Source organism: Hyla sarda, chromosome 2, assembly GCF_029499605.1.
Source record: "Hyla sarda isolate aHylSar1 chromosome 2, aHylSar1.hap1, whole genome shotgun sequence".
In the NCBI taxonomy this organism is placed as follows: domain Eukaryota; kingdom Metazoa; phylum Chordata; class Amphibia; order Anura; family Hylidae; genus Hyla; species Hyla sarda.
In genome coordinates, this window is record NC_079190.1 from 461,742,241 (window position 1) to 461,764,417 (window position 22,177).

A 22,177-nucleotide genomic window follows, 5' to 3' on the forward strand; every position below is an offset into this window, starting at 1 on the left:
TTGGAGGGTGTATGGCAGTGTTTCCCAACCAGGGTGCCTCCAGCTGTTGCAAAACTACAACTCTGAACATGCCCGGACAGCCAAGGGCTGTCCGGGCATGCTGGGAGTTGTATCTCCACATGCTGCTGACTGGAGCAGAACTGTTCTGCTGTGCCAATCCCTATCCTAGTTATTATAAAGGAAAATGATCAGAGATGGTGCGTGTATATCAGAGATATATATGAATGTAAGTGTATATGTGTGAGTGTATTTGTGTCACAGTGTGTTTTTTTTTTTATGTATGCATGTAATGGCTCTAAATGGCATAAAATTCCCTTGTCCTTGACTACTGTCTTTCTTATAAATCAGGATGAACAATGCTGTTTTTTTGTTTTTCCTCCACAGGGCTGTAAATATGTACACAAAACAAACAAAAAAAACTTTTTTATTTTTATTTTTTTACATTGCAATAGTTCCTATAAATGTTATACAACAACAGTTTAGTACATCAGGGCTTGACAAATTTGTTATGAATCTAGGAGTCAGCAAAAAGTTAATATCCAGGATGCAGCTCATCATGTAACGTCACATAACTATGCAGTGGGACGTTATGTGATGTTATATTAGTGCCCCTCATCTCTTCCTGTGTTACAGTTATTGGTGCCCCTCATCTCTTCCTATATTACAGTCATTAGCCCCTCATCTCTTCCTGTGTTACAGTTATTGGTGCCCCTCATCTCTTCCTGTGGTACAGTCATTTGTCCCTCATCTCTTCCTGTGTTACAGTTATTGGTGCCCCTCATCTCTTCCTATATTACAGTCATTAGTCCCTCATCTCTTCCTGTGTTACAATCATTAGTGTCCCCTCATCTCTTCCTGTGTCACAGTCATTAGTGCTGTCTCATCTCTTCCTGTGTTAGTTATTAGTGCCCCTCATCTCTTCCTGAGTTACAGTTATTGGTGCCCCTCATCTCTTCCTGTGTTACAATTATTGGTGCCCCTCATCTCTTCCTGTGTTACAGTTATTGGTGCCCCTCATCTCTTCCTGTGTTACAGTTATTGGTGCCCCTCATCTCTTCCTGTGTTACAGTTATTGGTGCCCCTCATCTCTTCCTGTGTTACAGTTATTAGTGCTGTCTCATCTCTTCCTGTGTTACAGTCATTAGTCCCTCATCTCTTCCTGTGTTACAGTTATTAGTGCCCCTCATCTCTTCTGCCCCTCATCTCTTCCTATATTACAGTCATTAGTCCCTCATCTCTTCCTGTGTTACAATCATTAGTGTCCCCTCATCTCTTCCTGTGTCACAGTCATTAGTGTTCCTATCTCTCCCCTGTGTCAGTCATTGGTGTCCCCTCATTTCTCACTGTATCACAGTCATTATTGTCCCCTCATCTCTCCTGTGTCACAGTCATTAATGCCCCTTCTCTCTCCCTGTGTCTTTACTGTCCTCTCATCTCCCTGTCATTAGTGTTCCCTTCATGTCCCCCTGTGTCACAGTCATTAGTGTCCCTTCATCTCTCCCCTTTTGTGAAAGTCATTAGTGCCCCCTTATCGCTCCCTGATTTACAGTCATTAGTGTCCTCTCATCTCCCTTATTTCACGGTCATCAGTGTCCTCTCATCTCTCCCCTATGTCACAGTCATTAGTGTCCCCTTCATCTCTTCTTATGTCATAATCATTAGTGTCCCCTTATCTCCCCATCTCCTGTTTGTTACAGTGCTTACTGTCCCCTCATATCCCTCCATTACTGTCCTCTCATCCCTCCTCTATGTCACAGTCATTAGAGTACCTCTCATCTCTTCCTGTTTCATAATCATTTGCGCCCCCTTATCTCCCCCTGTGTGTAACAGTCATTACTGTTCCCTCATCTCCCCCTGTTTGTCTCAGTCATTACTGTTCCCTCATCTCCCCCTGTGTGTCACAGTCATTACTGTTCCCTCATTTCCCCCGTTTGTCACAGTCATTACTGTTCCCTCATCTCCCCCCTGTTTGTCATAGTCATTACTGTTCCCTCATCTCCCCCTGTGTCATAGTTATTACTGTCCTCTCATCTCCCCCTGTGTGTCACAGTCATTACTGTTCCCTCATTTCCCCCATTTGTCACAGTCATTACTGTTCCCTCATCTCCCCCTGTTTGTCACAGTCATTACTCTTCCCTCATCTCCCCCTGTGTGTCACAGTCATTACTCTTCCCTCATCTCCCCCTGTGTGTCACAGTCATTACTGTTCCCTCATTTCCCCCGTTTGTCACAGTCATTACTGTTCCCTCATCTCCCCCTGTTTGTCACAGTCATTACTGTTCCCTCATCTCCCCCTGTGTGTCACAGTCATTACTGTTCCCTCATTTCCCCCGTTTGTCACAGTCATTACTGTTCCCTCATCTCCCCCTGTTTGTTACAGTCATTACTGTTCCCTCATCTCCCCCTGTGTGTCACAGTCATTACTGTTCCCTCATTTCCCCCGTTTGTCACAGTCATTACTGTTCCCTCATCTCCCCCTGTTTGTTACAGTCATTACTGTTCCCTCATCTCCCCCTGTGTGTCACAGTCATTACTGTTCCCTGATTTCCCCTGTTTGTCACAGTCATTACTGTTCCCTCATCTCCCCCCCTGTTTGTCATAGTCATTACTGTTCCCTCATCTCCCCGTGTGTCATCGTTATTACTGTCCTCTCATATCTCCCTGTGTGTCACAGTCATAAGTGTTCTCTCATCTTTAAGAAAAAAAAAACAAAAACAAAAAAAAACCAACCAAACAAACATACTGTTTCACTTACCTCCACCTCCGTTCCCAAACTAATCCACTGTTTTACCTCTGATGTTCAGCATCAAATGTCTTTGGTCGGCACTCTGGTGTTCACCAGTGTCACCTGCTGTACGCTGCTCCTGTAACATGGGAGTGCCGACTGCGGGGAGAGCAGGGGATCAGTGCAAGAACGAGATGGAGGTAATTAAAAAAGTTTTTAGGACGGACACTCCTTATTGAAAAGTACTGTATCACATCTAGTGAGCACAACAACTACTCTCAACATGAATTCAATTCTTCCATGTACATCAGTGGTCTCCAAACTATGGACCTTCAGATATTACAAAACTACAACTCCCATCATGCCCGGACACCCAACGGCTGGGAGTTGTAATTTTGCAACATATGTCGTGACATTATTAGATGGGAATATTCTTTTATGTAACATATAATTTTCTGATGAAACTTTCTTTCTAGTAATATATGAGATAAAGTAGTTGTGTATTTTGGCAGGAACTGGTATGCGGACGAGCCGTCTTGCGGCAGTGAAGCGTGCGTGGTCATGTATCATCAGCCAACAGCAAATCCTGGTATTGGAGGTCCATATCTTTACCAATGGAATGATGACCGGTGTAATATGAAGCACAATTTTATATGTAAATACCCTCCAGGTAGGGGAATTACCAGTTTTTTTTTATTTTAGAATGCTTCTTATATTTAACTTGTTTTTTTTTTCTTTTGTCCTTTACACTATTTTGTCCATTTTATGTGTATGTTTTCTGGTCTTGTATACTATAAATACAGATAATTTGTTATATTATAAAAAGTTCTGTGGCTTACTAAGATACTTAAAGGAAAACTGTCAGCTTGCTCCCCCCCCACGCTAACCAGCGGTACTGGCTGATGGGGGAGGGGAGCTGATCAGTTTGATGCTTACCATGCCCAAATCCGCTGTGCCGTTCGGCTGTAATCTTCTATATTTGGTATATACCAATGAGGCGATAACTGGCACTGAGGGGATTAGTGGCACTCTGACGTCAGTGCCGCTGGCCGCTGCGCTGCTCAGATCATCAATATTCCTCCCCTCTCACTTCATTACAGAGCGGGGAGAAGAGGGAGAGGCGGAGAGAGGGGAGGAATATTGATGAGCTGGGCGGCGATGCGGCCGGCGGTATGGACGTCAGAGTGCCAATTAGCCCGGTTGGTGCCACCTGGCACCTCATTAGCATATACCATAAATAGAAGATTACGGCGTGGCGGATCCAGGCACGGTAAGCATCAAACTGATCAGCGTCCCCAGCACTACCAGCCAGTACAGCTGGTGAGTGCGGGGGGATAAAGCTGACAGTTTTCCTTTAAAGGGGTGCTCCAGAGGTAAAAAAAAGAAGGTTTTGTTTCTTCCGAAGTACCCCTTTAATATGGAGAATGTCAGGGGACCTACTTCTATGGCCCAACCAACCCCAGAAAAGAAGTGGAGCATCAAAGCAACATGGCAGTATGAATGGGGAAGGGGAGGGGGGGGGGCACCCGTCCTACTATAAAGCAGGAAAAATAAGCATTGTACACATCACCATTTTTCTCACTAAATACTGTTTCTTTGGGACAACAATACCTGCTGATTCCAGTTCTTTTTGAAGCTCTTCACAAGTGTCCTCGGCTCTTGGACAACTATTCTGATCATTCTCTCTCCTCTGTCAATCTTGTGAGGAGAACCTAGTGAAGGCAAATTTATGGTGAAATGATTGTCTTTCCTCTTCTGTATTATGTCCGCAAACAGTGCTTACTGGAGCATTCAGAAGATTAGAAATGCGCCTGTAACCAATGCCATGGTAATTTTTACAACAATTAGGTTGTGAAGGTCCTGAAACAACTCTTTGCATTAATCCATCATGAGATGTATCTTGTGTAACACCTTGGCAATGTGACCTTTTTGTAGCCATCATTAGGGACTGAACCGGCTGATTTTAATTTGCACTGACAAGGGGCTGGATTGCTTTTTAACTACTGATAGATTTCAGCTGTCCTCTTGGTTTTCCAGGCCTTTTTGCACCTCCCTTTCTTCCTGTGTTCCATACTTTGTTTCTGGTGTTATTTTTACATTATAACACATAACTTAATTTATGAGCTCATTTGTTTTGGTTTATTTGTAGGTATGGATAACTTGGGTTGTTACCAACATCTGGTGAAAATTTGATGTCAAATGTTACCAATATGGGCAGCCTATACATGGCTTCTGTTTATAATAGCATTTCTGAATTCATTTTTGAAAGGAAAGTTTTACAATCTGTCAGATCCCTTTGAGCCAGTGGGGTGCAGTCAGGGTTATGGTATTTTTGACTACAAGAAACAAGATAAAGACTGTACTGTCAAAGATATCAGAAAACTTGGCAGAACCCAAGGGATCCCATTAATGTGAGTGTACACAGAACTTAACTGTCGTGTGAAGGTCAGTTGATGCCATTTTCAGACAGGGCTCTTTACCTCTTAGTAACTTATACTGTGACGCACATAACATTTAGTGCAATACACGTTATATATCAGATGGCTTTCTATAGTGATGACTGACACCTCAGTCCCTGTTCTCAGTGGTCAGCACAAAACCATTTTATCACATAAGATTAAATTTTGATTATCATATTTCAGTCCTGTAAACATTGGCAAAAACTCTTTAACCCCATAGTGTTTTGGGCTATAAATTGGTGGTTAATTTTTTTAGCCGTACAAGACTATATCATTTGTGGAAATTCAGCCCCTGGGACCCCTATAAGGCAGCAGTTCAAAGGTGATGAGTGGCTGCAGTACTAGGCACAACCACACCTGCATTATGTGGCACTGTGTCTGGATAAGTACAGTGGTCCCTCAACATACGACGGTAATCCGTTCCAAACGGACCATCGTTTGTTGAAACCATCGTATGTTGAGGGATCCATGCAATGTAAAGTATACGACAGTGGTCTACAAGCCAACGGCTGTCCGGGCATGCCGGGTGTTGTAGTTTTGCAAAATCTGGAGGTCCGCAGGTTGTAGATCACTGTTAGAGAAAGTTGTACTCACCTGTCCCCGCCGCTCCGGACCGTCACCGCTCGTCACCGCTGACCGGGATTTCGCCGTCCATCGCTGTCACCGTGTCCCCGAGGTGTCCCCGACGCTCCGGCAAGGCCTCTGCTTCCCCGGCAACCACGCTCTCCATCGCCACCATCACGTCACTACACACGCCGCTCCTATTGGATGACGGGACGGCGTGTGCAGCGACGTGATGACTATGATGGAGAGCACCGACGATGCAGAGGATCCCGAAGAGGATGCGCCGGAGCCCCGAGGACAGATGAGTGACCATCACCGGAGCCCACGGGGCACCGTAAATGGCTATCCGGTGGCAGCTGAAGCAGTCAGCGCTGTCGGATAGCCGTTTATGCGATGGCCCGACATAAAAAAGTATCGTATGTTCATGCTGCCTTCAACATGCGATGGCCTCTGAGAGGCCATCGCATGTTGAAATTATCGTATGTCGGGGCCATGGTATGTCGAGGGGTCACTGTAATTAGAAACATGGAATGTGTCGGCAGATAAGAACCATTTGGCCCATCTAGTCTGCCAAAAATTCTGAATACTATGAATAGTCCCTGGCCCTATCTTATATGAAGAATAGCCTTATACCTATCCCACACATACCACCTCTACAGGAAGTATATTCCATGCATCCACTACTTTCTCAGTAAAATAATACTTCCCGATATTATTGCAGAAACATTTACTCTCTAATGTAAAACTATGTCCTCTCGTGATTGTCTTAAAAATAACTGCAACATCCAATCAAGCACTGTGACTCCATTGTGTTGATTTTTGGGTGCCCCAGGGGTTGGACTTCCATCAGTCATGTATTGATGGCCTTTTTGAAAACTGTCCATTAATTTAAAGCCCTGATCAGCTCTAATGCCAGAAATGCTATGCTGTCCTTAAGTGGCTTTCTCCAAAAAGTCAGTGTTTTACTCCAACTAAAAGTCTTGGAAACTGACTGGGAATGCATTCCAAGCCAGAGATCTCTCCAGAAGGAAAGAACGCCCATCTGCAGGCAGCTGTTTCAGGGTTTTGCCCCTCATCAGTACAGAGCAGTGTAAATTACCCTTGCACTACTTTTTTTTTCTTTGCAGTTCTTTTCTTTTTAAATTTATTTTCTGCCTGACCACAGTGCTCTCTGCTGACACCTCTGTCAGTCTCAGGAACTGTCAAGAGCGGGAGAAAATCCCCATAGCAAACCTATCCTGCTCTTGACAGTTCCTTAGACAGACAGAGGGGTCAGCAGAGAGCACTGTGGTCAGACAGAAAATACATTTAAAAAGAAAAGAACTGCCTGTGGAGCATACAGCAGCTGATAAATATTGGAAGGATTAAGAGTAGAAGTATAATTTGGAAATCTGTTTAATTTTCTGGCACCAGTTGATTTAAAAAAAATGCTTTTCACTGGAGTACCCCTTTAACTAAAACAAAAATAAAATAGGTCATCCATTTTTTTTAAATTTGTATTATATTTTATAAACATAACCCGTTACCTATTTAGCTCCACAATAAATTTATAGGACCTGTAGTACAAAGCTCAGTCCCTGCATGGGGAGCCGTCTGCGCTCTCGGCACGCTCATTGTAATCCAGTTTATTTGGCATGACACAGTAAGTGTAAGAGAAATGAGTGCTTGTTACACGGAGCTAACTGAGTTCTACACCTCTTGGGCCATTCTCTTTTCTTTAACAGAAAATATCCTAGAGAAAGAATTAGGAGACAGAGCAGAGCCAGATTATGGTAAGAAACTAAAAGCCTTCCAGTTATACAGCAAGTATCCAGTGATTCACCAGGCGAAAGGATAACTCAATTATTCTGGACATATTTATGGCTGAATATAAAGATGGAGAAGTAATCTCATAGAGGATAATAATTGTGCATGGTTTTGAATGTTCCCTTCTGGTTTGTTATAATTGAATTTCCAGACTTGATGTAATGTGACGGCGAATCCAGATTTTTTTTTTATAGCTTGTTTATATAGTCAGGCCTTATGAGATCAGATGTGTAAAATAAATAAATAAATATATATATATATATATATATATATATATATATATATATATATATATATATACACACACACACACACACAAACATTATCAAAAGTAGGATTTATGGTGAGATCCACCACATATGGGCCTGATGTCTTCTGGTAAAAGAATTTACCTACAAGTCAATATACAGTAGCCCAGTTCATCATTTGAGAAGTTACATGCCTTCTGAAAAGTTGTGTTAAATGGGTACTCCGCCCCTAGACATATTTTCCCCTATCCAAAGGATAGGGAATAAGATGTCTGATCGAGGGGGTCCCGCCACTGGGGACCCCCGCAATCTCGGCTGCAGCGCCCCAGATATCCGGTGCATGGAGCGAACATTGCAGGGCGGAGGCTTGTGATGTCACAGCCATGCCCCCTCAATGCAAGTCTATGGGAGGGGGCATCACGCCCCCTCCCATAGACTTGCATTGAGGGGGCGTGACTAGGATCCCACGAGCGGGCGCAGCCGTGACATCACAAGCTTCTGATGTTGCACCCGATGCTCTAAACAGGGTGCAGCAGGGAGATCGCGGGGGTCCCCAGCAGTGGGACCCCTGCAATCAGACATCAATTGGAATCCTTTACATAATTTGCACAAAGGTAAAGGTAGATACAACAATATCATTAATTCTCTACCACAATGACTGTTACCAAACTGGTTTACGTAATTCTCCCCAGTACATATGCATGTCCACCTACAACAAGAATGTTTTTGTTACCATTGCATGCACAGGACATATCATTAGTAAGATCAGATATCTGTTGTGAAATTACCTGTAAGAAATAGACCCTACCGGCAGGACTTTGCATTTAAAGTCATCTTCAAATGCACTGGGATCCCATCCATCAACTTTGCTTTAGAAGCAGTGGAGGCCTCTTCCTGTGTACAGTGGCTAGAGGAGCTCATGAGTGCACATCAGGCTCCCTGCCCTGACTTATCTCGGCCCATTCATCATGTCTGACAATTGCAGTCATAGAAGCTAGGAGCTCTGAGACACAAAAGCAAATGACCTGCCTTTGACCCCAGCCAGTCCACCAGTAATCCAGGAAGTGTGATCGGACAGCAGTAGCAGAGAGAGATAATCAGGGGAGATGAAACAACCCCTTCAACTACTGTCCAGGAGTGACCTCTAATAATTATAACCCTAAATACTTTCCCTCACCCTTACTACACAGCATGTGGATATAGATGACTGACTACACATGGAGAAGGACCTGTGGCTACTCCTATACTTGAGATGTACCTATATGAAATAAATCATCATTTGTCAAATTGTTGATCATTTGCACATCTCTCTAAGACTCTGTTGACCTCTACATTACATCGCGGATTCCATCATATTCTTCCAAACCACAGTACTATTACTCTGAACGCAACAATGCAGATGTGAACAGAGCTTAATAACAATCGAACTACTGCTGCTATTAATGCTATGACTACTACTAATAATATACTATGTTTTCTGACTTCCAGACCCGCTGTCTCCTGTGACAACAGATATAACATTTGCTACGGGCAAACCAGAGGACTCCTCTCATGTATACGTGGCTGAAACAGGTGATTTGTTTCCATTAACTTCAAACAGCTCAGCTGAAATTCATTTGTGTGGGTAAAATGCTTTCTTCATTTTCCAATAAGAGCAGCAGCATGCAGTAAATATTCCAGTAATATAGTTGTCAGGCTGAAGAAAAGCAGCAGTGTGCGCTGTATCTCCGAGCGGTAATTAAGGCTGTGATAGCGGACGATCATTTATTAATTATCAATACTTTTAAGGGCTGGAATAAATATTCTTCTACTGCTGTTTAAGCAGAGAGCATTAGATACGAGCAGCAAACTGTGGCGTGGAACAATTGAGTGGGAAGGTCGATTGTTAATATTTTTGTTTGCTTTTTTTTTCTCTTTTTATCTTCTAGGAATTATGCCAAACCTAATCTATGTTATTATACCCACCATACCGCTTCTGCTGCTGATACTGGTGGCTTTGGGGACCTGCTGTTTCCAAATGCTACATAAAAGGTACAGACTGTCGCCTCACTAATTTTTGCTCGCACTGTTGTAAATCAATTCCCTCTTGGAACTTGAGGTGTTTTAGGTCATCGTAATTTAAGTCAGAATCCGATAATTGGGATGGAGGCAATGGCCATAAATTAGGGCTCTGAAAGGGAGGATCTTTACTGGAAGCTTCTTATTCTGAAATAAATGGATTCAGGATTATATTTGAATTAAATATCATTTATACTATAAATCTGTAAGGGAACAATGAGTAGAATACAATGAATACAGTGAAGATGTTGTGTTTTGCGCTACGAGGAAGGATAGAAAAAAAGTATCTATCTATCTCATATCTATCTACCGTATATACTCGAGTATAAGCTGACCCGAAAATAAGCTGAGGCCCCTAATTTCACCCCAAAAACCCAGGAAAAGTTATTGACTCGACTATAAGCCTAGGGTGGGAAATATATCATCCCCCCATGCAATCATCCAGATCCCCGTCATCATTAGTGTTGAGCGGCATAGACCATATTCGAATTCGCGAATATTCGCTAATAAATGGACGAATATTCGTCATATATTCGCGAATATTCGCATATTCGTTATATTCTCGCTTTATTTTCGCAAAATTAACATATGTGAATATTAGCATATACAAAATTAGCATATGCGAAAATTAGCATATGCGAATTTTCGCATATGCGAAGTTTCGCACGCCAGTCTCACACAGTAGTATTACAGCCTTCTTTACACCACACAAGCTGGAAGCAGAGAGGGGTGATCACTGTGATGTGTACTGTGAAAAAAAAAAAAAAAAAAAAAAAAAAAACGAATATTCGTAATTACGAATATATAGCGCTATATTCGCGAAATTCGCGAATTCGCGAATATGCGATATTCGCGAATAATATTTGAATTGCGAATATTCGTGAGCAACACTAGTCACCATCCAGATCCCCGTCATCATCCAGACCCCCGTCATCATCCAGACCCCCATCATCTACCCCCCCTTCATTATCCCCCCATGTCATCATCCCCCTGTCATCATCCAGACCCCCGTCATTAACACCCCCTCATCATCACCCTGTCATTATCACCCCCGTCATCATCACCCTGTCACATCATCACCCCCGTCATCATTCTCCCCCCCTTCATCATCACTGCCTGTCAATCCCTTCATCAGTGGTCTTCAACCTGCGGACCTCCAGATGTTGCAAAACTACAACTCCCAGCATGCCCGGACAGCCATCGGCTGTCCGGGCATGCTGGGAGTTGTAGTTTTGAAACATCTGGAGGTCCGCAGGTTGAAGACCACTGCGGCCTTCATCATCATCCAGACTCCCCTTTAGTTTTCTACTCACCTCCCCTTGGTGGGAAGGAAGGGTGAGTTGGTCCGGGCCATCTATGCTACAGGGACCTTCCGGTGGGGTGGGCTGTCCATTTTCACCAGGAGGCCCTCTTCTCCGCTCCGGGCCGGCCCCAGACTAGTGACGTCGCCTTGACGACTTGACATTCATGCGCAGGTACATCTGCTGCGCACGGACGTCCCTGTGCGTCGTTGTCAAGGCAACATCACTAGTCCGGGGGCCGACCAGGAGCGGAGAAGATGGCCTTCCGGTGAAAATGGACAGCCTGGAATGACTAACCCTCCCCACCGAACGGTCCCTGCAGCATAGATGGCCCGGACCAGCTCGCCCTTCCTTCCCAATGAGGGGAGGTGAGTAGAAAACTAAAGGGGGGTCTGGATGATGACAAAGGCCGCAATGGTCTTCAACCTGCGGACCTCCAGATGTTTCAAAAATACAACTCCCAGCATGCACGGACAGCCGATGGCTGTCCGGGCATGCTGGGAGTTGTAGTTTTGCAACATCTGGAGGTCCACAGGTTGAAGACCATTGACAGGCGGAGAGTTCACTCGAGTATAAGCCAAGGGGGGCGTTTTCAGCACGAAAAATCGTGCTGAAAAAGTCGGCTTATACTCGAGTTTATACAGTATCTATCTATCTCATATCTACCGTGTTTCCCCGAAAATAAACCCTACCCCGAAAGTAAGCCCTAGCAGTATTTTCAGGGTGGGCTGCAATATAAGCCCTACCCCCTGAAAATAAGACCTAGGCCAGGGGTGATCAACTGGCGGACCATGGTCCAGATCTGGACCGTGGCCGCCACTAATGCCCACAGACCCGACTCCCCCCCCCCCGCCCTCCTTTGGCTGGTCCCATATCTCAGTGTTTTCCAACCAGGGTGCCTCCAGCTGTGGCCAAACTACAACTCCGGGCATGCTGGGAGTTGGCCACAGCTGGAGGCACCCTGGTTGGGAAACACTGCCATATCTAACTATCTATCCTACACCTTCATACCGTACGGAAGCTGCAGCGGGACCTCCTTCTGTTGCTTAGCAGTCGGGGGCAGGGACGCTGTCACTTTAAAACATCGGCGCGTATGCACGGACAACGTCACGGACGTGTCCCTGCCCCTGGCTGCTAAGCAACAGAAGGAGGTCCCGCCGCCGAGAGCTGCAGCTTCCGTACGGCATGAAGGTGTAAGGTATGGTAGTTTATTATGGCAGAGGGGTGGGGGGCACTGTAGGAGTGTGGAGGACGACGGGGGAAGGGGTGGATGGGGGGCTGTAGCAGTGTGGAGGATGGGGGGGGCTATAGCAGTGTGGAGGATGGGGGGGCTGTAGCAGTATGGATGATGGGGGGGCTGTAGCAGTGTGGAGGATGGGGGGCTGTAGAAGTGTGGAGGATGGGGGGCTGTGGGAGGATGGGGGCTGTAGCAGTGTGAAGGATGGGGGCTGTGGGAGGCTGTAGCAGTGTGGAAGATGGGGGGGGTGCGGCATCCTGCACACTGCTACAGCCCCCCATCCTCCACACTGCTACAGCCCCCCCATCCTCCACACTGCTACAGCCCCCATCCTCCACACTGCTACAGCCCCCCATCCTCCCACAGCCCCCCATCCTCCACACTCCTGCAGCCCCCCATAAATAAATAAGTCCTACCCTAAAAATAAGCCCTAGCGTGTTTTTTTGGGGACTAAAATTAATATAAGACCCGGGCTTATTTTCGGAGAAACACGGTATCTAACTATATTCCATAGTAACATATGTTAAAAGGTTTAAAAAAACACAAGAGTCCATCTTGTTCAACCTAGAACCCCATGAGACTGATGTCATTTGCCCCATGACAGAGGAAACATTCCTTCCCGACTCCAATATGACATCAGAATAAATCCCTGGATCAACGCTGTATTCCCATAAATCTAGTATCCATAACCTGTAATATTATATTTTTCCAGAAAAACATCCAGGCCCCTCTTGAACTTGTTTATTGAATCAGACATCACAACATCATGTGGCAGAGAGCTCCATAGTCTCACTTCTCTTACAGTAAAGAATCTCTGCCTGTGAGGATGGTGAAACCTTCTTTCCTCTAGACGTAGAGGATGCCCCCTTGTCATGGTTATCGGCCTAGGTATGAAAAGATCACTAGAAAGATCTCTATACTGTCCATTCATAGGTTTGTACATTGTAATCAAATTGTCCCTCACGCCTCTTTTCTTCAGACTTAATAACCTCAAGCTTAATAACTAGGGATGAGCGAATCGAATCTGACAAATCTTAATTTGTTACGAATTTCAAAAAAATTCTAATTGCAACAAATGTGAATATCGCCGTGATTCGATATCGCTTTATTAAACTTAATTTAGTGCGGTCCAGGCACCAGGGCATCTAAAATGTCGGATCCACATGTGACATGGGTCAATGAATCCTGGGTAGGCGAGAACAAGGGTCGGCGGGATGACCCTGAATCACATGCAGCATGCAGCCTATCAGCAGCCAGTCACCCCTGTGATGCCACAGCCCTATATAATCAGCAGCCATCTTGCAGCCAGTCACTTCAGCCTTTTGTTGGAGAGAGAGAGTGTGACAGACAGCAGTGTGTGTTGCACAGAAAAGCATTTTTACAGCAGCAATTCACCTCCCAGTCACATCAGCATTCTATTGCAGAGAGGGACAGAGAGCAGTGTGTTGCACAGAAAACATTTTTTACAGCAGCGATTCACCTCAAGCCCAAATCCAGCCTAAAACCACTGATAGGAAAGGGAGTGAGACTGAGAGAGTGAGTGCAGTTTTGGGTGTAGTACACAGCGACTGTGTGCTGCAGCACTGGTGTGTACAACAACTGAAAATCTAATAGTAGCCAGCCAGTTAGGGTGAGCAGAGCACTAAAAGCATATTGTACTCTATTAAGTGTAACCTGTGCGTACATCTAAGTGGTGTACCATTTTGTTCCTGTTAAAGTCTTAAAGGCCTAGATACTGTGAAAGGCCAGGCAAAAGTACACACCTGCTGGTGTTGTAGACAAATACTGTTTTAAGCGTACTGGAGCGCATTGTCCTCCCCTCATAATTGCATACCACATACGTACATCAAAGTGGTGTATTATTTTGTTCCTATTAAAGTCTTAACCTCTTAAGGACCAAGGACGTACCGGAGCATCCTGAGTCCTTTCCCTTTCTATAACGTGGGGCCACGTCATAACGCATCAGGCCTGGCCTCTAACAACGGCCGGGACCTGTGGCTAATAGCACTGTGAATACTGTGAAAGGCCAGCCAAAAGAACACACCTGATGGTGTTGTAGACAAATACTGTTTTAAGCGTAGTGGAACATATTGTACTCCCCTCATATACGCTCTAAGTATGTGAGGCAGAGAAGTGCCAAGACGTGCACATAAGAGTGACAGAGGCCTAAATTCATCAGGCAGAGGTCGCAGCAGATTAGGGGCGAGTGGCAGCAGGAGTCGCAGCGAGAGGCCTGAGCTTATAGTATCAGGTTGCGGTCGTGTCTCTACCAGCAACCCATCTGCCGTCATCAATTGGTTAACACGGTCATCCACGTCATCACAAGTGACATCAGACACCCCCAGTCAACAGTCGATGGTTCCTCAGACACAACCCTCAGTTGGCATGACCCGGAAGCAGTCCCTGTCCTCCCATTGCCTCTCTCCTGTGCTGTTCCCTCCCCCCACAGAAGTATCTTATGCTGTGGGTTCAGCTCCCCAATTTAGTGAGGACGATCTAATAGAAGACAGTCAGAAGCTACTGCCTAACCAAGAAGTGGAGGAGACATCCGCCACTTCCTCTGCCTGGAGGACAAGTAGTGATGAGCAGAGTGTCGTGGGAGGTGGTATTTTGAGCATTCAGGCTCCTGAAGCAAACACTATTGAGGAACCTAAAGAGGACATCAGTGACGTGCAGACACAACTCGATGATGATGAAGCTGATCACACTTGGGAGATGGGTGCAGAAGGGGCTTCATCATCATCAGGAAAAGAGGGTTGCAGGTTGCCTGTGAGGCAGCAGCTGAGCCTGCAAGGTGGTAGCATGGTTGGCAGTCAGCATGGTGGCAGAAGTGAAATGTCTGGAGCCAAACATGCCCGGGAAAGACCACCTGCTTCACGGCAGCCTACCTTCCCGGAAGGTAATGGAAAAGGGATTCCTAGAGTCGGATGCAGTAGTAGTCAATCAGTGCGGACTGTTCCTGGGAAAATCAGCTACTTGGCGGTGTGGCTGTTTTTCATCAAGCATCCTGAGGATGTTAACATAGCAACATGCAAGATGTGTCGGATGAAGGTGAAATGTGGCAGGGTCCCAATGTTGGCACCACAGCCCTGCGTCAACATATGCAGCGTCACCATAAAGCGGCCTGGGAGAACCGTGACTCCAATGTGGTGGTCCAGCCTGCTGCCTCACACAGTGGCACGCCGCTCCCTGGTTCAGCCAGCCAAGGCTCCACCACTTCAGCCAAAAGGAGCTGTGTCATACCCATCTTCTGTCGCTCCAGATGCTCCTGCTCCTCCTACTTCGTCATCATTCCGCCAGCAATCCATTGGCAAAGCCATGTCCAAGAGACAACAGTGTGCGCCCACTCATCCAATGGTGCAGAAGCTGAATGTGCTCTTGTCCAAGTTTCTGGTGCTGCAGTCCCTCCGTTTTCAAGTGGTGGACTATGCACCTTTCAGAGAACTGATGGCTTGTGCCGAGCCGAGGGGGAGTGTCTCAAGCCATCATTTCTTTGCAAAGAAGGCAATACCCGCCCTGCACATTTTTGTGGAACAGAAGCTGGGTCAGTCCTTGAGCCTTTCCGTGTGTACCAAAGTGCACGGCATCACCGACATCTGGAGCTGTAACTATGGTCAGGGACAATACATGTCCTTTACAGCCCACTGGATAAATGTGGTTCCTGCACAGGCACAACAGCAACTTGGACAGGTCACGCCGCTTCCTCCTCCACGCTCTCAGGCCTTTGGTCCTGTGATAGTGTGCGACTCCACCTCCTCATCCTTCACCGTGTCCTCAGCCTCCACTGCACGGACAAGTCTCAGTGCCCCCCCCCCAGCATAGCATGTGTGCAGGGCACGGCGGTGTCATGTTGCTCTTGGTGACTGACAATGGGAAGAACATCTTGTCTGCGCTGCGACAAGGAAGCCTGAGAAATGCGCCCTGCATTGCACGTGTTCAATCAGGATGTCTATCAGATGGGGGAAACACTTCAGGAACTGCTTGACAACCAAACAATGGGAAGGAAACTTTTCATGCACTTCAGCCACTCGTACACAGCAAAGCACACCCTCCTTGAGCTGCAGCGTCAGAACGGTATCCCACAACATAGTCTGATTTGCGAAATTCCACACGTTGGAATTCAACCCTCCATATGTTGGACTGAACAAAGAAAAGCCATCACTTCAATGTCAACCAGTGGCAGCTCATACGCAACACCTGCTGTTTGCTCAGGCCCTTTGAGGAAGCCACATTATTAGTCAGTCACCAGGTTTTCGGTATGAACAATGTCATTCCACTGCTTAATTTACTACAACATGTGTTGGAAACAATGGCTGGTCAGGGTACTGGAGATGTGGCGCCTACATCTCACGGCCACATGAGCTCTGTAAGGGCTGTACTGTAGGAGGAATGGGAGGGGCACAGTGGAGCACAGTATATGTTTCACAAGATGGGCAGTTTTTCTAGGAGAGGAGGAGCAGGCGCAGCCAAGGGAGCTAGAGGGTTATAAGGAAGGCGAGACAGAGGACCCAGACACACCGTGGAAGTAGGCAGTGGAGATGGAGGCAGGGAGTCCCTCCAAGTCACTTCCACAAATGGCACAATGTATGCTCACTTGCTTGCATAGTGGACGCCGAATTGTCACCATTCGGCAGTGGGATGACTTTTGGCTCTCCACCTTATTGGTCCCTCGCTACTGGCACAAAATAGGGGCCTTTTTTACACCCACTAAGAGGGAGGACAAACTGACCTACTACAGAGAGATCCTACGTAGTCAGTTGGCCGATGTCTATCTGCGCCATCGTCGATACTCTCACAGGTCTGACTTGGGGGGGCCCTCTGTGCTCACATTCCACTGCCATGGCTGCTGCGGTGGGGTGGCAGAAGCAGTACCAGCTCAATCAGCAGCAGCTAATGAGTAGCTTTCTTCACCTGCATAGTGAAGCAACTCATCAGCAGCAGGTAGACCTGGAGTAGGACCTAAACCAGCAGGTGGTGGCATACCTTGACATGACCATGACAACACACCTTAAAGATCTGCTTGATTTCTGGGCAGCCAAACTTGATTTGTGGCCGCAACTAGCAGAGTTTGCCCTGGAAAAGCTGTCCTGCCTGGCCAGTAGTGTGCCACCTGAGAGCGGGTGTTTAGTGCAGCAGGGGCCATGGTAACCCCAAGGAGAACTCGTCTGTCCACGAAAAATATGGAGAGACTAACCTTTGTGAAGATGAATCAGGCATGGATCAGCCAGGATTTCCACCCACCAATGCCTGATGCATCAGAGTAAATTGACCATGGTGCCACACCAACACTTCACAAATAGTGATAGTGCTAAACATATTTAAGGTGCTGCTCCCCAGTTACAGACATTTCTCCGCATCAGAACACAGCCGATACCTCCACTCTGGGTCATTCAGCCACTATATGGTCTCCTCATGCTGCCGCCACCTCCACGCTGTGAAATTCAGGCACTATATGGTCTCCTCATGCTGCCACCACCTCCACGCTGGGTCATTCAGCCACTATATGGTCTTCTCATGCTGCTGCCAACTCCAGGCTGTGTCATTCAACCACTATATGGTCTCTTCATGCTGCCGCCACCTCCACACTGTGTTATTCAGCCACTATATGGTCTCCTTATGCTGCTGCCACCTCCACGCTTGGTCATTCAGCAACTATATGGTCTCCTCATGCGGCCGCAAACTCCAGGCTGTGTCATTCAGCAACTATATGGTCTCCTCATGCTGCTGCCACTTCCACGCTGTATCAATTAGCCACTATATGGTCTGCTCATGCTTCTGCCACCTCCACACGTTGTGACATTCAGCCACTATATGCTCTCTTCATGCTGCTTCCACCTCCACGCTGTGTCATTCAGCCACTATATGGTCTCCTCATACTGCCGCCAACTCCAGGCTGTGTAATTCAGGCTTTATATGGTCTCCTCATGCTGCAGCCACCTCCACGCTGTGTCATTCTGCCACTATATGGTCTCTTCATCCTGCCGCCACCTCAACGGTGTATCATTAAGCCACTATATGGCCTCCTCATGCGGCCGCCAACTCCACACTTGGTCATTCATCCACTATATTGTCTCTTTATACTGCCGCCACCTCCACACTGTGTCATTCAGCCACTATATGGTCTCCTCATGCTGCTGCCACCTCCACGCTTGGTCATTCGGCCACTTTATGGTCTCCTCATGCTGCTGCCTACTCCAGGTTGTGTCATTCAGCCACTATATGGTCTCCTCATGCTGCTGCCACCTCCACGCTGTTTCATTCAGCCACTATATGGTCTCCTCATGCTGCAACCACCTCCACGCTGTGTCATTCAGCCACTATATGGTATCCTCATGCTGCCTCCAACTCCAGGCTGTGTCATTCAGCCACCATATGGTCTCCTCATGCTGCCGCCAACTCCAAGCTGTGTCATTCAACCACTATATGGTCTCCTCATGCCGCCGCCACCTCCATGCCATGTCATTCAGCCACTATATGGTCTCTTTATACTGATGCCACCTCCAAGCTCTGGCATTGTGCCGCTTTGCAACAGTGATTCTAATAGTGACACCGCTGATCTGCATGTCATACTGAATAACAGTATTATTTCACTAACCCAGCACACACCCTATGAATGTTACAGCAAGGCAAAGTGTTCTATACCCCTTTTGAGGCTCTCCATAGGTCAGAAATAGCCGTTTTTAATAGCGATTGACCGCAAAAAATTCGGACTGAAACAAATCTTTTTGGAAAATTGGGCAAATCGGCTGAATCAAATTTTTCAAAAATGTGCTCATCTCTATTGATAACCTGTCTTGGTCCTTTAATCCTCCATTCCATTAATTATCTTGTAATCTTGGCCAGCTCCAGCCATCCTTTTCTCTGGTCTGCCTTCTCGCAGACCAGAGGAGTAGACTGCCAGACTGCTGATAGTACTGATCAGTGCTATGCTTATGCATAGCACTGAACAGTACTAGCAATCTATTGATTACTATAAATAGGCCGCTATGGGGACATGAAAAAAAATGTTTATTTTTTTATTTTTATTTAAATGTGAATAAGCCCCTACCCCAATTAAAAATACAACCCCCTCCCCTTTTCCCCTTTTTACAAAAAAAAGTGTAAAGAAAATTTTAACATATTTGGTATCGCTGTGTGTGTTAATGTCTGAGCTATTAAAATATAATGTTTTAGATCCCGAACGGTTAGCAGTATAAATGAAAAAATAAATAAATTAAAAAAATGGCTGCATTTTGATCACAGCGCATCTCAGAAAAATGAAATAAAAGTAAACAAAAAGTCACATGTACACAAAAGTGGAAACAATAAAGTCTACAGATCAAAGCACAAAAATAAGCCCTTATACAGCCCTGTATATGTAAAAATTTAAAAGTTATAGGTGGTCAGAAATCATGTAACCATGGGTATCATTTTAATCATATTGACCCGCAGAATAAAGAAAACTACAGCATAAGAACAAAAACTTCCAAGAGTTGCAAAAGTTTAAATTTCCCCTTTAAATTATAGCTTTTTGGTTGCACTATATTTTTTATGGTAACATGAAATTACTATTATTAATTACAAAGTAGAATTGGTGGCACAGAAAACAAGCCCATATATGGGTCTATGGAATGAAAAATAAAGAGTAGGAAAAGCAAAAATTTAAAAATGAAGTTGGCTGTGTCCTCAAGGGGTTAAATATAAGAAATTAGGGTCTGTCTAGCATGGTACTTAAAGCAAAACTCTCATCAGTGTCACCGCATTAACCTGTTGGTACAGATGTTTAGTGCAGGTCACACTCATGGCAACAATACTTACCTGTCCTTGTTCTGTGGTCCTGTTGTCCCCCTATCTTCCTTCATATCTTTCGCATACCAGTGGCGGGCTTGGGGCATGGGTGGAGCTTCTTGAAGTCACCGCTGCTGTTTCCCCAAACCTGCTCACAGCGGGTACCGGCAGAGAAGCAGCAGTAGTGAAATCAGGAAGCTCTGCCCATGCCCCAAGCCCACCTTCAGAATGTGGAAGATATGAAGGAAGATAGGAAGACAACGGGACCACAGAACATGGACAAGTAAGCATGGTTGTCATCAGTGTCACCCGCACTAAACCCCTGTACCAACAAGTTAGGGTGGTGACACTGATGACTTTTTTTTTTTAATTCCTACAAAACTCTAGGGTAGTATCTGTTGTTCTGTCTACACCTACATCTTCTGTTCCCCTATGTCTTCACATGTACCAGTCTTTCTCTAATAAACCCTGTATTCCTTGATTCCCATACAGAGGCACTGATTCAGTGATTTGTCTCTAGCCCCGCCTGCCTTTTTCAGTATCATCCCTGTAATATTTCATCTCTTTGTATCGGTTTTCTAACTTTTAGCAAAGAACGTTCAAAGACCAGCCCGACTCAATCTACCCTGTGGATTTCCAAAGCCCCGAGGAGCGATATCACTATGGAAGTTTAAGAAAACAATGACTCATATCACCACAATGCAAGAAACAAAAAATGTATCACAATGTATTTTCTGGATCACTAAACTTTAAAGCATCAGCTTGGAATGACTTGCTATCTCAGCAGCATCAGTATTCTGTTCAGCAAGAAGAACTATTGGCTCCCCCTTGAGGCACATTTTAAGAACACTTTTGTAAAACTCATGTTTGATTCATCATAAACCGGAATCTGAGTCTTGCTCCATTTAGAATGAAGAAGCCTATGCTTATTTTGCTGGTTAAAAATCTTCTACAACCATGCGGCCGAGGAAACGGACAAGTCCTCTTTCAATTTATACGTAGAAATGTTCGGTATGTTTGACACAGTTTGCAAAGAGAATGGTCGATTTTATTATCATGGTCCTTCTGTATTGTACTTTTTGATGAACATTAAAGTCTATTGCTATGAATGTGTATTATAAAAAGCAACAACCCTAATTTATCTTTGCATAAAGATTTGATAGAAACATTGTGTTTGCATGTGTCTACCTGTTTTATCATTGCAGTATATGACGACACATTACAGCGCAAATCTAGGGAATGCATTAGGGGGGATTTATTATTTATGTAAAAAATTGCACAATTTATTTATTTTTTTAATTTACACAGTTTTTTTTAGCCAGGCGGATTTATCATCTGCACAGATTTTTATGCAGTGCACAACCTGCAGCACAACTGTGTGCTTTCCCAGTTGCTACGCAAAATTTCTTACATGGCGCATGTCACATCTTAAATCTGTGCAAATGACAGGAAGACCCTGGATAGTGCAAAGAACAGTGAAAAGCTCACACACACAGTCCTTCACCAGCCAGTCACTGGAATATATTTGCGCAAAAATTATTTTTGTTCAAATGAAAAAGTCAACACACCAACCAGTGCATCGGCTAACCAAACCAAGAAAAATGACTTAACTAGTGCAGACAATATAAAAATAGCTCTAAATTAGATGATAATTGTGACACAAGTTGGTGCGCAAGAAAAAAAAACACACTGTATGTGCAATTTTGCAGACACGCCCTAGTTGTTAAATTACCCATCTGTCTAATTTAAGAAATTGTGCACAGAACATAATAAATCACATGAATTTTTAAGGATACACACAAGGGGAAAAAATATGCAACAGCAAACTTACCACATGCTTGTATTCTTGCAAATACTTCATTCATGTTCTGTGCACATATACAGATGTCTTTTTTTACCCCTTTTTTGGGCCATATTGAATTACTCCATTTGCTCCCAGTTCCTTCTCTACTAAGTGTCACCATATAATGCGCAGTGACAGGGACGTTTGAAGGAATTTGGGGGCCCCAAGC

General features: G+C 45.3%; 1 protein-coding gene across 3 annotated transcripts in view; it reads left to right on the top strand.

Moving 5' to 3' along the window:
• The window catches only part of CHODL (chondrolectin), a 105,713-nt gene extending 84,388 nt beyond the window's left edge, over positions 1-21,325 (top strand). Inside the window, exons 3-8 of one of the 3 annotated variants that reach the window (XM_056560868.1) lie at positions 3,238-3,395; positions 7,473-7,520; positions 9,291-9,374; positions 9,731-9,833; positions 13,203-13,286; positions 20,755-21,325. In XM_056560868.1, coding sequence (XP_056416843.1) covers positions 3,238-3,395; positions 7,473-7,520; positions 9,291-9,374; positions 9,731-9,833; positions 13,203-13,248 — 439 coding nt within the window. In that variant the 3' untranslated portion in view covers positions 13,249-13,286; positions 20,755-21,325. The remainder of the gene's footprint in view (positions 1-3,237; positions 3,396-7,472; positions 7,521-9,290; positions 9,375-9,730; positions 9,834-13,202; positions 13,287-20,754) is intronic. The other 2 variants (XM_056560867.1, XM_056560869.1) reach the window with 2 other exon arrangements.
• The last annotated feature ends 852 nt before the right edge of the window (positions 21,326-22,177 follow it).